The sequence below is a fragment of the Schistocerca piceifrons genome, chromosome 1, assembly GCF_021461385.2.
Source record: "Schistocerca piceifrons isolate TAMUIC-IGC-003096 chromosome 1, iqSchPice1.1, whole genome shotgun sequence".
NCBI classification, from domain to species: domain Eukaryota; kingdom Metazoa; phylum Arthropoda; class Insecta; order Orthoptera; family Acrididae; genus Schistocerca; species Schistocerca piceifrons.
The window spans coordinates 481,261,378-481,277,042 of NC_060138.1; the positions used below are offsets into that span (position 1 = coordinate 481,261,378).

General features: G+C 42.9%; 1 protein-coding gene across 1 annotated transcript in view; it reads right to left on the minus strand.

The window, feature by feature from the left end:
* LOC124795087 (syntenin-1-like) overlaps nt 1–15,665 on the minus strand; it is a 48,246-nt gene that overhangs the window by 19,160 nt on the left and 13,421 nt on the right. Inside the window, exons 2-5 of the mRNA XM_047258916.1 lie at nt 11,198–11,258; nt 10,891–11,091; nt 10,666–10,779; nt 8,672–8,907 (exon numbers count right to left, since the gene is read on the minus strand). Coding sequence (XP_047114872.1) covers nt 8,672–8,907; nt 10,666–10,779; nt 10,891–11,091; nt 11,198–11,248 — 602 coding nt within the window. The 5' untranslated portion in view covers nt 11,249–11,258. The remainder of the gene's footprint in view (nt 1–8,671; nt 8,908–10,665; nt 10,780–10,890; nt 11,092–11,197; nt 11,259–15,665) is intronic.

A 15,665-nucleotide genomic window follows, 5' to 3' on the forward strand; every position in this document is an offset into this window, starting at 1 on the left:
TTGCAGGGAAAGTTCCCACCTGCGCATTTCAGAAAAGCTGGTGTTGGTGGGAAGGATCCATATGGCACAGGCTGTGAAGCAATCATTGAGATGAGGGGTATCATGTCTGGCAGCGTGTTCAGCAACAGGGTGGTCCACTTGTTTTTTGGCCACAGTTTGTCGGTGGCCATTCATGCGGACAGAGAGCTTGTTGGTTGTCATGCCTACATAGAATGCAGCACAGTGGTTGTAGCTCAGCTTGTAAATCACATGGCTGGTTTCAGAGGTAGCCCTACCTTTGATGGGATAAATGATGTTAGTGACCGGACTGGAGTGGGTGGTGGTAGGAGGATGTATGGGACAGGTCTTGCATCTATGTCTATTACAGGGGTATGAACCATGAGGTAAGGGATTGGGAGCAGGGGTTGTGTAAGAATGGACGAGTATATTGTGTAGGTTCGGTGGACGGTGGAATACCACAGTAGGAGGGGTGGGAAGGATAGTGGGTAGGATATTTCTCATTTTAGGGCACGACGAGAGGTAATCAAAACCCTGGCGGAGAATGTAATTCAGTTGCTCCAGTCCCTGATGGTACTGAGTTACAAGGGGAATGCTCCTCTGTGGTCAGACTGTGGAACTTTGGCAGGTGGTGGGAAACTGGAAAGATAAAGCATGGGAGATTTGTTTTTGTATATGGATGGGAGGATAATTACGGTCAGTGAAGGCTTCAGTGAGACCCTCGGTATATTTAGAGAAGGACTGCTCATCACTGCAGATGCGATGACCATGGGTGACTAGGCTGTATGGACGGGACTTCTTGGTATGGAACGGGTGGCAGCTGTCGAAGTGGAGGTATTGCTGGTAGTTAGTAGGTTTGATATGGACGGAGGTATTTATGTAGCCTTCTCTGAGGTGGAGGTCAACATCTAGGAAGGTGGCTTGTTGGGTTGAGTAGGACCAGGTGAAGCAAATGGAGGAGAAGTTGTTGAGGTTCTGGAGGAATGTGAATAACATGTCCTCACCTTCAATCCAGATAGCAAAGATGTCATCAATGAATCTGAACCAGGTGAGGGGTTTAGGATCCTGGGTTTTTAGGAAGGATTGCTCTAGATGGCCCATGAATAGGTTAGCATTGGATGGTGCCATGCAGGTGCCCACAGCTGTACCAAGGATTTGTTTGTAGGTAATGCCTTCAAAGGAGAAGTAATTGTGGGTGAGGATATAGTTGGTCATGGGGACTAGGAAGGAGGTTGTTGGTCTGGAATACATAGGGCGTCTGGAAAGGTAGAGTTCGATAGCAGTAAGGCCATGGGCATTAGGAATGTTAGTTTACAGGGAGGTGCCATAAATAGTGACGAGCAGGGCACCGTGTGCTAAAGGGAAAGGAACTGTGGAGAGTCAGTCGAGGAAATGGTTGGTATCTTTTATATAGGAGGATAGGTTCCGGGTAATAGGTCAAAGGTGTTGGTCTACGAGAGCAGAGATTCTCTCAGTGGGGGCACAGTAACCAGCCACAATGGGGCATCCTGGGTGGTTGGGTTTATGGACTTCAGGAAGCAAGTAGAAGGTGGGAGTGAGGGGAGTGGTAGGGGTAAGTAGAGAGATGGACTCTGGGGAGAGGTTCTGGGACGGGCCTAAGGATTTGAGTAGTGACTGGAGATCCTGCTGGATTGCTGGAATGGGATCACTGTGGCATGGTTTGCAGGTGGAAGTTTCTGACAGCTGACGGAGTCGTCCTGCCACGTAATCCTTGCGGTTCCAAACAACAGTGGTGGAGCCTTTGTCTGTAGGTAGGATTATAAGATGGGGATCAGTTTTTAGATGGTGGACTGCGGTTTTTCTGGGGATGTAAGGTTAGTATGCATGTTGAGGGATTTGGGAAATCATGGTGAGGTAAGGTTCAAGAATAAGAAATTCTGGAAAGTTAATAGGGGTTGGTTTGGAGGCAGTGGGAGTGGATCACGGTTGGATGGAGGAGTGAACTGATTTAGGCAAGGTTCAATATTGGTCTTTGGTTGAGTCTGATTGGTAGGATTGGTCACGAAAAAGTGTTTCCACCATAGGGACCTGGAGAAGGAGAGAAGGTCTTTAACTAGTCCTGCATGGTTGAATTTGGGAGTTGCTGACAGCTGACACCCGTTCCATCCAAGATGACCCTTCCATACAGCCTAGACACCCATGGTCATCACATCTGCAGTGACGAGCAGTCTTCTAAATATGCACTGGTGCTGCTGCTCGCAGTGTAGTTGCAGCTCTCTGAGACTGCAGACGTGTGTGCAAGTTGCGTTTGCGTGAGCGTGTGTGTGTGTGTGTGTGTGTGTGTGTGTGTGTGTGTGTGTGTGTGTGTGTGTGTGTTTGTGTGTGTGTGTACTGCTGACAAAGGTCTTAATGGCCGAAAGCTATGATTGTGTGAATCTTTTTATTGTGCCTACTGCGACTCAGCATCTCCGCTATATGGTGACTAGCAACTTTCCTTCTCTCGTATTGATACATAAAACCAGTATAGACAAAAGACAAGCAACACATTTATTCAGTCCTTAGCTCCTGGCATTTTTTCTGATCTTGCTATCGCTTTACATGGCGTGCTTTCCATGCTACGAAAGAATCTATTACCTCATCAAAATTCATCTAATGTTTTGCTACACGAAAAATCGAAATGTCGTTCACTAATACTGTAAAAGCTGTTAATACAAGTAGTACCCAAGACTGGTGTGGTTTCTCAATTTGATTACGTCTATTTTGTCACTGTCTACTAGATAAAAGAAAATAGGCCTTTCTAATATTGCAGCAATTGTAACCCACACCAAATAAGTGAGACTGCTTTGGTAATAATGGTCATTTTTATAATACGATAGGATATAATTCGCGAAGTACCAATATGAAATGCCTATTTGGCCTATTACAAGCAAAAAGGTTTATGTTAGGAAATAGTTTCACATTTCATTCATATGCTCCAGTTTCTCAAGCATGAGATTGAAAAGTAGTAGTATGAAATTTTTGTATAAATGTGGAATCGTCATATTCTTCCATAATTTGAGTGATATCCCCGTTTCTTCTCCTTCCTTGTTCTAACAAACCATCTTCTCATCACTAATTCTGTAACTATTCCTATCACAGACAAAACTCATTCTCAGGTTAACTCTACTAACCCTGACAGAATGGGACCAATGACTGTCGCAGTCTGGTCCCTTCAATCCCACAAACCAACCAACCTGACAGAATCACCGATTTAGTTATCCAGCAATTATTCTCCAGTTAGAAGTTGTTATGTGTTCATACTACGCGTTTTCCGTGCTACTCCCAGAATAGAACTTAAGTGGCTGCTAGCCAGGGACTGTACAACTTGCCCTTTCTCGATAGCGATCTGGTCAAAAATTTTCTGTCAAAATTTCATTTTCTTCCATACACCGGGAAGATAATACGTGATCTTTCTTCCCCGTTATTCCTGTTGTCGTTTATTTCCACTCTGGTAGTCTGAATCTATGGACTTAGCTATTAATTATAACAACACTGACCATTCGTATACCCAATCAATCACATAAACAAACAGCAGTTGGCATTCACCCATTCGGCTTTCTTCCGCTCTGGTTGTATAGCCCCGCCCCCTTTTGTCTGCAGGAAAGTTTGTTTCTAGACGCATTTCTCTGGCAGAGACATCACGTACACTATGCTCGCATTCAAATATCAATTTATAATTCATTCAGAAATCAACTTGGAATGTGTTCAAAAACCAATAGGGATGCATTTCGAAACCATCTAAATAATCGAAAGACCAACATGCACTAGATGCTAGGCACTATATTTTTCCTCAAGTATATGAATTGCCCCCCCCCCCCCCCCCCCTCGAAATTGCCGCCCAGTTCAGATTCAGATACCTGGTTTGCTGCTTACACAGTCAACAGAGGCATTTCTGTAGCCAGAAGCGGGAGAAGGTACTACTCATATGCGACTCAACTGCACATGCGCATGAGCCCGCTCGTAACGGCTGAAATGAATCACTCGTAACTGCTCAAATGAATCTAATGCAAACAGTTGTGTGACATCACGCTCATCAGAGGTAATTTGTTGTTAAGGAGCATTGCATAGTCTTCCTAAAGCCTTTCACACATTTTGCTGTTGGCGGATGCTTGTATGAGCTCTGTGTGTATTTATGTGGCGCACTTACTTTGCAAATTAAGTTTTATTCTCTCATTCATCTTTTGTTGCTGCAGTATTATTCTGCAGTAGCGGGATACAGAAATAGACATTGTTAGAGTATTCGTTCTTACCAGTCAAATTTATAAAAAATTAACTGAAAACTAAAACAATGAAAAATTCCCAGAATTCTAAAAAATTACCATGTTTCTCCCGGTTTTCTCCCAGATGAAAAAATTCCCAGGTCTTTCCTGTATCTCCCAGTTGTCCCGGGTCATATACACCCTATTATCCAATCTCTAATGGAATACTCTTGCATGGTGCGGCATCCGCATCAGATAGGATTGACAGGGCAAGTCAAAAAAGTTCTGAGAAGGGCAGCTCATTTTTTGTATTGCAAAATGGGGGAGAGAGTGCCACAGATATTATACTTGAATTGGGGTGGAAATCATTAAAACATTGGCATTTTTCATTGTGGTATGCTCTTCTCATGAAATTTCAATTTTCAACTTTCTCCTCCAAATGTGAAAATATTTTGTTGGCAGCCACCTACATACACAGAAATAATAATCATAACAAAGAGAAATCAGAGCACACAGGCAAAAATTTAAGTGTTTGTTTTTCCCGCACACTATTCGAGAGGGGTGGTTGTTGTTGTGGTCTTCAGTCCCGAGACTGGTTTGATGCAGCTCTCCATGCTACTCTATCCTGCGCAAGCTTCTTCATCTCCCAGTACCTACTGCAACCTACATCCTTCTGAATCTGCTTAGTGTATTCATCTCTTGGTCTCCCTCTACGATTTTTACCCTCCACGCTGCCCTCCAATACTAAATTGGTGATCCCTTGATGCCTCAGAACATGTCCTACCAACTGATCCCTTCTTCTGGTCAAGTTGTGCCACAAACTTCTCTTCTCCCCAATCCTATTCAATACTTCCTCATTAGTTATGTGGTCTACCCATCTAATCTTCAGCATTCTTCTGTAGCACCACATTTCAAAAGCTTCTATTCTCTTCTTGTCCAAACTATTTATTGTCCATGTTTCACTTCCATACATGGCTACACTCCATACAAATACTTTCAGAAATGACTTCCTCACTCTTAAATCTATACTCGATGTTAACAAATTTCTCTTCTTCACAAACACTTTCCTTGCAATTGCCAGTCTACATTTTATATCCTCTCTACTTCGACCATCATCAGTTATTTTGCTCCCCAAACAGCAAAACTCCTTTACTACTTTAAGTGTCTCATTTCCTAATCTAATTCCCTCAGCATCACCCAAGTTAACTCGACTACATTCCATTATCCACGTTTTGCTTTTGTTGATGTTCATCTTATATCCTCCTTTCAAGACACTGTCCATTCCAATCAACTGCTCTTCCAAGTCCTTTGCTGTCAATGTCAGAATTACAATATCATCGGCGAACCTCAACGTTTTTATTTCTTCTCCATGGATTTTAATACCTACTCCAAATTTTTCTTTTGTTTCCTTTACTGCTTGCTCAATATACAGATTGAATAACATCGGGGAGAGACTACAACCCTGTCTTACTCCCTTCCCAACCACAGCTTCCCTTTCATGTTCCTCGACTCTTATAACTGCCATCTGGTTTCTGTACAAATTGTAAATAGCCTTTTGCTCCCTGTACTTTACCCCTGCCGCCTTCAGAATTTGAAAGAGCGTATTCCAGTCAACATTGTCAAAAGCTTTCTCTAAGTCTACAAATGCTAGAAATGTAGGTTTGCCTTTCCTTAATCTTTCTTCTAAGATAAGTCGTAAGGTCAGTATTGCCTCACGTGTTCCAGTGTTTCTACGGAATCCAAACTGATGCTCCCCGAGGTTGGCTTCTACTAGTTTTTCCATTCGTCTGTAAAGAATTCGTGTTAGTATTTTGCAGCTGTGGCTTATTAAACTGATTGTTCAGTAATTTTCACATCTGTCAACACCTGCTTTCTTTGGGATTGGAATTATTATATTCTTCTTGAAGTCTGAGGGTATTTCGCCTGTTTCATACATCTTGCTCACCAGATGGTAGAGTTTTGTCAGGACTGGCTCTCCCAAGGCCGTCAGTAGTTCCAACGGAATGTTGTCTACTCCCGGGGCCTTGTTTCGACTCATGTCTTTCAGAGCTCTGTCAAACTCTTCACGCAGTATCGTATCTCCCATTTCATCTTCATCTACATCCTGTTCCATTTCAATAATATTGTCCTCAAGTACATCGCCCTTGTATAGACCCTCTATATACTCCTTCCACCTTTCTGCTTTCCCTTCTTTGCTTAGAACTGGGTTTCCATCTGAGCTTTTGATATTCATACATGTGGTTCTCTTTTCTCTGAAGGTCTCTTTAATTTTCCTGTAGGCAGTATCTATCTTACCCCTAGTGAAATAAGTCTCTACATCCTTACATTTGTCTGCTAGCCATTTTGCACTTCCTGTCGATCTCATTTTTGAGACGTTTGTATTCCTTTTTGCCTGCTTCATTTACTGCATTTTTATATTTTCTCCTTTCATCAATTAAATTCAATATTTCTTCTGTTACCCAAGGATTTCTACTAGGCCTCGTCTTTTTACCTACTTGATCCTCTGCTGCCTTCACTACTTCATCCCTCAAAGCTACCCATTCTTCTTCTACTGTATTTCTTTCCCCCATTCCTGTCAATTGTTCCCTTATACTCTCCCTGAAACTCTGTACAACCTCTGGTTCTTTCAGTTTATCCAGGTCCCATCTCCTTAAATACCCACCTTTTTTCAGTTTCTTCAGTTTTAATCTACAGGTCATAACCAATAGATTGTGGTCAGAGTCCACATCTGCCCCTGGAAATGTCTTACAATTTAAAACCTGGTTCCTAAATCTCTGTCTTACCATTATATAATCTATCTGATACCTTTTAGTATCTCCAGGGTTCTTCCATGTATACAACCTTCTTTCATGGTTCTTAAACTACGTGTTAGCTATGATTATGTTGTGCTCTGTGCAAAATTCTACCAGGCGGCTTCCTCTTTCATTTCTTAGCCCCAATCCATATTCACCTACTACGTTTCCTTCTCTCCCTTTTCCTACACTCTAATTCCAGTCACCCATGACTATTAAATTTTCATCTCCCTTCACTATCTGAATAATTTCTTTTATTTCATCATACATTTCTTCAATGTCTTCGTCATCTGCAGAGTTAGTTGGCATATAAACTTGTACTACTGTAGTAGGTGTGGGCTTCGTATCTATCTTGGCCACAATAATGCGTTCACTATGCTGTTTTTAGTAGCTTACCTGCATTCCTATTTTCCTATTCATTATTAAACCTACTCCTGCATTACCCCTATTTGATTTTGTGTTTATAACCCTGTAGTCACCTGACCAGAAGTCTTGTTCCTCCTGTCACCGAACTTCACTAATTCCCACTATATCTAACTTTAACCTATCCATTTCCCTTTTTAAATTTTCTAACCTACCTGCCCGATTAAGGGATCTGACATTCCACGCTCCAATCCGTAGAAAGCCAGTTTTCTTTCTCCTGATAACGACATCCTCTTGAGTAGTCCCCGCCCGGAGATCCGAATGGGGGACTATTTTACCTCCGGAATATTTTACCCAAGAGGACGCCATCATCATTTAATCATACAGTAAAGCTGCATGCCCTCGGGAAAAATTATGGCTGTAGTTTCCCCTTGCTTTCAGCCGTTCGCAGTACCAGCACAGCAAGGCCGTTTTGGTTATTGTTACAAGGCCAGATCAGTCAATCATCCAGACTGTTGCCCTTGCAACTACTGAAAAGGCTGCTGAGAGGGGAATGGTAGAGAAATAGCTTTCAGGTTGTGCAATGAACCCTCTGCTAGACACTTAATTGTGAATTGCAAAGAAATCGTACAAATGTGGATGTAAGTGCAACAGTTCTGTACACTTATCACAAGGAAAGGAGACCGCAAGAAATAGTGTGCAAATAGGATTGACGGAGGCATGACAGTAAAAGGAGGAAGGATAAAGATAATTAAGCATGCAGACGATCAAGCAATATTGGCTAAAAGCAAGAAATACAATTTATGATGGAGAGGATCATAAAAATGGGAAAAAAGGAGTGTGGAATGAGGACAAGTGTAGAACAGCCGGCAGCAAACAGAATTCTGAGGGAATTAAGGGATAAACTTCATCCCATGTTTTGCTTGGAGTGTAGTATTCTATAGCAGCAAACTAAAAAATAAAAAGGAAAAAATGTGAATGGTTTTGATATGTGGTCTTACACAAAAAATTCTAAAACTTGAATGGAGTGACAATGACAAATTAAGGACTTCTAATAATAAGAGAGAAACAAAAACCAGTGAAAATTATTAGACTGAGGAAATCTAGACTGGTAAGAAATTGTCAGCAAGAGGATAAGTTTGTACAGGAGAGAGGAGCAGGAAGAAGATGAGTTGTAATGCTGCACAACATGAAAATGGAAAAGGATTAATGGAGATGCTCAGAACACACTAAAGTGGAGACAGTCCTGCTGATACATGTCAAAAGACAGTATACATTAAAGAAGAATACTTTTTGTAAAATAACGCATTACACACTTACCTATCTCTTACAACAACAGATATGCCATTAACTGGGCTTTTGCGGAACAGATCATGGACTTGATCCATTGAAAATCCTGCAACAATTGTACCATTTATCTGCAAAATCTGATCACCAAATCTAAGTCCAGCAAGTGCTGCAGGAGAGCCTTTTGTTACTAGGCACACAAAAACTCCTTTATCAATTGCTTTGACACGGACTCCCACTTTTCCTGCTGAATCCTTGCACAATGTAAGCTGTAGGATAGAAAAAGAAAATCTAGAATCTGCTGCACAAAATAAAATTAAAGCTAGACACAATGAGATTAAGTATTGCACTTTACATTTTGGAATCTTATTTAATCAAACAATGGAAAATCCAGGATGGAATGTAACAATATAATGAAAAGAATAGTTGTTACTCGCCATATTGTGGAGATGCTGAGTTGCAGAAAGGCAGAACAAAAAGACTGTTGGAACATTAGCTTTTGGCCAAGTACGCCTTTGTCAAAAATAGACACACACACACACACACACACACACACACACACACACACACACACACACACACACACACACACACGAGCTGCCAGAGACTGTGGTCATGTGTGTACGGAGTGAGTGAGAGAGAGAGAGAGAGAGAGAGAGAGAGAGAGAGAGCGGGGGGGGGGGGGGGGGTAGTCTATTTTTGAAAAAAGGCCTTGTTGGCCGAAAGCTAACATTCTGACAGTATTTTTGTTGTGCCTTTCTGCGACTCAGCATCTCCACTATCTGGTGAGTAGGAATCTTACTTAAAGGTCTCATATTAAAAGGATGCAATTAATAGTGACTGGTGACACTCATTGTATGTTTTAATACAGTTTACAATGCACAGAACGACATTCATCTTAAACTTGAAAGTCTGAAAAACAAAGCTTTATGTCTGGTTTGAGAAAAATGAAGTTTTATATTCTTGAAATATAATCAATGCCGCTTATAGCTGCACGTAATGACAGAAAAAATTATTAAAATACAATTAGAAATTACAAGAACATAGACTGCCTGGCACTAATCACCTTCAGAAAGCATCATTTCTAATATGTACTATCAACAGAAACCAAGTATGAAATACCCATCCCAGTTTTTGGAATCTATTACGTTCATTCTTCAGGGGAAAAAGAAGTTTTGGTTGGGTGTTGAGGGTGTTATAGGAGAATTCACTCAGATTCTAGGTTTCGGGGAACAACAAGGAGAGGCTAAGATGATGGGTAAGATGCCAGAGTGAGGTAGTAGGGAACACTAATAAGCACTGTGCTAGCTTTAGTTCAAGATGAGAGAAGCGACAGAATGAATACAAAAATAAATAAATAATTGAATAAATAACGAAATTCTGCCAGGGGGATTGTTTAATGAAGGTTTAGTCAAGGAGAGTATCAAGACAGGAGGATATGTTAGAGAGCAAGATTCTGTCTCTGGTGTTTAGGGAAACTAACCAGTGCTTGGTGGCAGAATCCAAATTGGACTACAAAGTATAGCAGACATTCAAGTTTCTTAATGCAAGATGTAAAGCATACTCAGCTAACATATTCTAGGTGTCCTCGAGGTGGACAGTTCTGTTTGATTGTTCATGTGTTCAGATCCCATTTAAACTCAAAATTAGTCAAGACAATATCAAACATTTACACATATATTTGAGGACAATATGTTGGTCTGAGGTAATGTTCAACAACTGTGTGTTCTGGAGCTTAAAATAAATGCAATATCTGAATAATTACCACTTCCTCCGATTCAGTGACACCAACATATTACAGTCACAATAAAAGTTCTCTTTTCTTCACATGCTATCCTTTACTAGCAGCTCAAATAATTACAATCCAAAATTTAAACGACAATCCAATATGGGACAAGAATATTCAAAAAGCTGTTAATGATTTAAGGCAACTGAAGAAGAAAACGATCATTTATACATTGTGTGCCTCATGTTGTACACAAGCATACATATTACAATCAGAAAAGATAAAAATTGTTGTTACATACCTCCCTAACTCCATGGGTGACCTGTGCTCTTTTTAAACCCAACGACTGACCTGACAGTGGTGCAATCATACCAGAAAGAGGACCTCCTGTTGCAGATGGAACAGCTACTTCTCTCTTTAAAAAAAAAAGGGGGGGGGGGGGGGGGGGGGGTAAATAAGCACATAATATTCCGAGTGGTCACATATTATGTGTTACAGTCAATACAACAAGATAAATTTTAATTACCGGTGGAGGTACAGCAATAGCATATTCAGGCATATTTTGTGCAATTACTTCTTGAGACAATTCCAATCCCATGAATTCATTTAGTGTTGGATACAGTGTGGTGCCGAAAGAAGCAGGTGCAGATGGGGACACACTGTATGGCAAGGGCATAGTGGTAGCTGGTGGCGGTGGAGCGTATTCTGTTACGGCTTGATACTGGGCCTGAAACAAACCGTTTGAAGCAAAAATAAATACATTTAACACTTCTGTCTGTACAAGTATGTACTAGCTAAACTGCTAATATTAACATATTTTCAGTGTCACTCACCCTTGCCATCTGATCGACTTTCATATCCTCAAGTGATGGATACAAAGACATTTTGGGCACCCTGGAAAAGTGAGAGTCATGTTGATTACTCTTATATCATAGAACTAGTTTCACAAAATGCAAAAATATCCATCAGACATCATGGGCATCACATACTACAGTGGTCTAATGAACCCTTATACTGACATAAAAATAGATAAAGCTGTCCTCACTCTGAAGGTTGGTTTAAATGCCACTGTGCTTTACAAGGCAAAGGCCTATTGTAGGCAGTATGCCTTTCCCTTCCTTGAAATTCTGAACTGATTTCTCAATGCAGTTGTAAGGGAACCTACAGTTAAACATGCACTCTGTAATACAATGCATTGTAGCATTCCTCACACTAACAAATCATTGTTTGTTTGTTTTGTTTTAGGGCACAAAAACAACTGGGGTCATATGCACCCACGTCAAAGCTATAGAACACAAAAACAGAGAGGAGTTAAAAAAATTACTAAACATCAATCCCAATTGACATAAGAGAAGACAGCTAAAAACAGGGATATGGAGAAAGGGTTACTAAAGGCACCATACAGAAACAGAGGTCCAAAACCAAAAATTAAATCGTCTTCACCTTTGCCATATTGCTTTGACGGTTAAAGTAAAATGTGGTCAACAGCCCGCGCTTCATTTGCTAAAACGGCCGGTAACTCAGCCGGCAAACCCAAGCGGGAGAGGCAAAGATGATGGGTAAGATGCCAATTAACGGTAAAAAAAAAGAAATGGACGTTCCATCAGGAAGCGGCGGCCAGTTAAAACTTGGGCACAATGTGTACAAAGTGGTGGGGGAGCGCCACTTATCAAACGTAGATGGCTAAAAGGGCAGTGCCCAATACGCAACCGAGTTAAAACGACTTCTTCCCGGCAGGAGGGTCGAGAGGAAGTTGTCCTAGATGCTGGGAGAGGCTTAATAATCCTGAACTCTTTCCCTTGAAGAAAGGACCAATGGTGATGCCAATGGGATACCACCTCCTGACAGACAGCAACACAGAGATCATTGGAGGGAATTTTTAAACTAGTTGGCTGAGGTACGAGGGCTGCAGCTTTGTTTCCTGGCACAGTGGCTCCACCAAGAGTGAGCAAGTGACAGTTTTCCTGGACCCATTGCACTAAGCGATGGACAGTGTACAGTGCACATGGAATTTGAAGGGTGCTGAGAGAGTCTGATTAGAGGACACAATTGAAAAGTGTGTGTTGCCAAACGTACTCCGTGGCCTGATACAGGGCAAAGAGCTCGGCTGTGAATACTGAGCACTGAGACGAAAGCCAATATCTAAAGACATGGGTGCCAATGACGAAGGCACACCAGACACCACGGTCAGTCCAAGAACCATCAGTGTACAAAAAGGTACTTCCGCAAAATTCCGTGTGAAGGTCGTGAAACTGAAGGCAGCTACAGTAGTGTCCTTAGGACGTGAATGAAGGCCAAGGGTAACACGGGCCACTTCACGAAGCCAAGGCGGTGAAGTTTCAGGTAGTGTGAAGTTAAACTGCCGTAGCAAGGGCTGAAAGTGGACTCCAGGAGGTAACAGAGAAGAGGGCGCCCCCATACTAGCGCTCAAAGTAATCATTGAAGCAGGAGGCATAGGATGGGTGGCAACACGTGTCAGACAAACGGCATGCATACCTGCTGAGGAGAAAGTCATGGAGGAGGGTAGTGGTAGTTCAGCAGTTGCAGCATACAGACTGTCAACTGGGCTAGTGTAAAAGACACCAGTGGCCAAACAGATGCCACGATGGTGGATAGTATTGTGATGACTTAAGAGATATGGATGTGCAGACGCATAAAGAGAGCACCCATAGTCGAGTTTTGAACCGACAATAGACCAACACAAATGGAGGAGGGTGGTTCGATCGGCACCCCAGGAAGTACCACTGAGGGTACAGGACATTGAGGGACTGCGTACAGTGGGCTGCCAGTTAAGACACATGGGAGGACCAAGAGTGTTTCCTATTAAGCATGAGCCCCAGGAACTTCATAGTTTTAACAAATGGAAGGGCAACAGGCCCAAGATGTAAAGATGCTCGGAGGAACCATTTGCGCCACCAGAAATTCATAGAGACGGATTTGGCAGTGGAAAAACGAATGCCACTGTTGATGCTCCAGGAGTAAAGACAATCAAGACATCGCTGAAGATGCCGCTCAGTGAGACATGTCCATGTAGAACAGCAATAAATGGCAAAATCGTCAACAAAAAGGGAGCCGGAGATGCCCGGCAGGAGACAGGCCATTATAGGGCTAATGGCGACAGCAAAGAGAATGACGCTCAGGATGGAACCCTGAGGCACATAGTTATCCTGGATACAGGTGTCCGACAAGGCAGGACCCATACACATATTGAAAGCTCGTGTCTTTTAAAATTTCCTGAAGGAAAAAGGGCAGGCGGCCATGGAAGCCCCGCGTGTAAGTCGCACGTAAGGTGTCGTAGGCCCTTTCCAAATTGAAAAACACAGCCACAGTCTGGGATTTCCATAGAAAACCATTCAAGGCACGGATGGACAAAGTAACGAGATGGTCAACTGCAGAACACTGCACTCTAAATCCACACTATGTAGTCGTCGTTAGTAACTTGCAAGACTCGAGCCACCATACCAGCTGGGCACGAATCATAGGTTCCATCACCTCACAAATGCAACTGGTGAGAGAGATGGGGTGGTAGCTAGAAGGAAGGTTTTTGTACTTACCGGGCTTAGGTATGGGCATGACGGTGGCTTCACACCAACATCCGGGAAATGTGCCCTCTGCCCAGATGCGGTTGTATGTGTTAAGTAGAAAGTGCTTGCCCACAAGAGAGAGGTGCTGCAACATCTGAATGTGGATGGCGTCTGGCCCTGGGGCGGAGGATTAGGATGAACTGAGAGAATGATCTAGCTCCCTCATAGTAAAGGTGCCATTGTAGCACTCACGATTCTGAGAAAAGGGTATCACCCGAGCCTCCTCCACTCGCTTCTGATGGAGGAAGGCAGGGTGATAGTGGGAAGAGCTCGAACTCTCCACAAATCGGTGGCCCAAAGTGTTGGAGATAGCAATAGCATCCACGATAATATCACCTGCTACTTTCAGGCCGGAAATTGGCGAATGGATCTTGGTCCCAGACAGCTGTCAGAAGTTGGTCCACACGACAGAGAAAGGGGATGAACTGTTAAAAGGACTAGTGAATGAAATCCAGCAAGCTTTTTTGCTTTCCCAAAGAACATGACGACATTTCGCATGCATCTGTTTACAATGAATGCAGTCTGCCGCCATAGGATGATGGTTAAAGTTGCAGAGAGCATGCCTCCGTACGCGAACTGCATCACGGCATGCCTCAGTCTACCAAGGAACTGGGACAAAGTGTGGTATAAAGACAAAGTGCGAGGAATGGAATGTTCTGCAGCATAAGGATAACATTTGTGAGGTATTCCACATGGTCGTCATAACTGGGGAAATCCTGTTCTTTGAAGGTTGTCAAGAGGGAGTAAAGCCGCCAGTCAGCCTTAGTAAGCTGCCATTTGGGTGTGCATGCAGGTGGGGTAGGAGTCAGCAAATGGATAGCACATGGGAAATGGTCGCTCGAGTATGTGTCAGAAAGAACAGACCACTCAAGACAATGGGCAAGCTTGGCAGTGCAGAAGGATAGATCCAAATGGGAATAGGTGTGTGAAGAGTCAGAAAGGAATATGGGTGCTCCAGTGTTAAGGCAGAAGAGGTTGAGTTAATTAAGAATATCAGCCAAGAGGGCACCTCTCTGATAGGTTCTGGGAGAACCCCAAAGGGGATGATGCACATTAAAGTCACCGAGTAGCAGAAATGGGGGAAGTAGCTGCCCAATAAGCTGAAGGAAGTCTGCCCTGGTAACATCAAATGACGGAAGGACATAAATGGTACAGAGGGAAGAAGTCAGGTGAGGAAGAAAATGGGGAACTGCAAAAGCTTGAAGATGGGTAGTCTGGGAGATGGGTTGACTATGAACGTCATCCCGTATCAGCTGCATGATGACCCCATAAGATGGAATGCTGACCTCAAGGGGAAGGTCAAAATGAACCGGGAAGAAATGTGAAAGCTCAAAGCAGTCGTGAGGTGGCAATTTTGTTTGCTCAAGGCAGAGTACAAGAGAACACTGCCATGCTAAAAGCAACCATAAATCCTCTTTGTGGGATCGAAGGCCATGAACGGTCCATTGGAGGAGAGTCACGATCAGGAAGAGATGAAGGGGTGTCACCTCAGCAGCTGCTAAAGGGCACAGAAGCAGGAGGATCCTGCTTCATGGGGTCCACAGAAGCATCGGCTTGCTTGTGCTGTCGGTCTGTGGAGTCCAATGCAGAAAAACGGTTGGAGGTGTGCACCAGCAACACAGAGGCTGGCCAGGCTAAGGTATTACGTGGCAACACCATCTTTGAGCCTTTCCTGTTAGAGGAAGACTTCAGGTGGTTTTTGGCTGAAGGGACACAT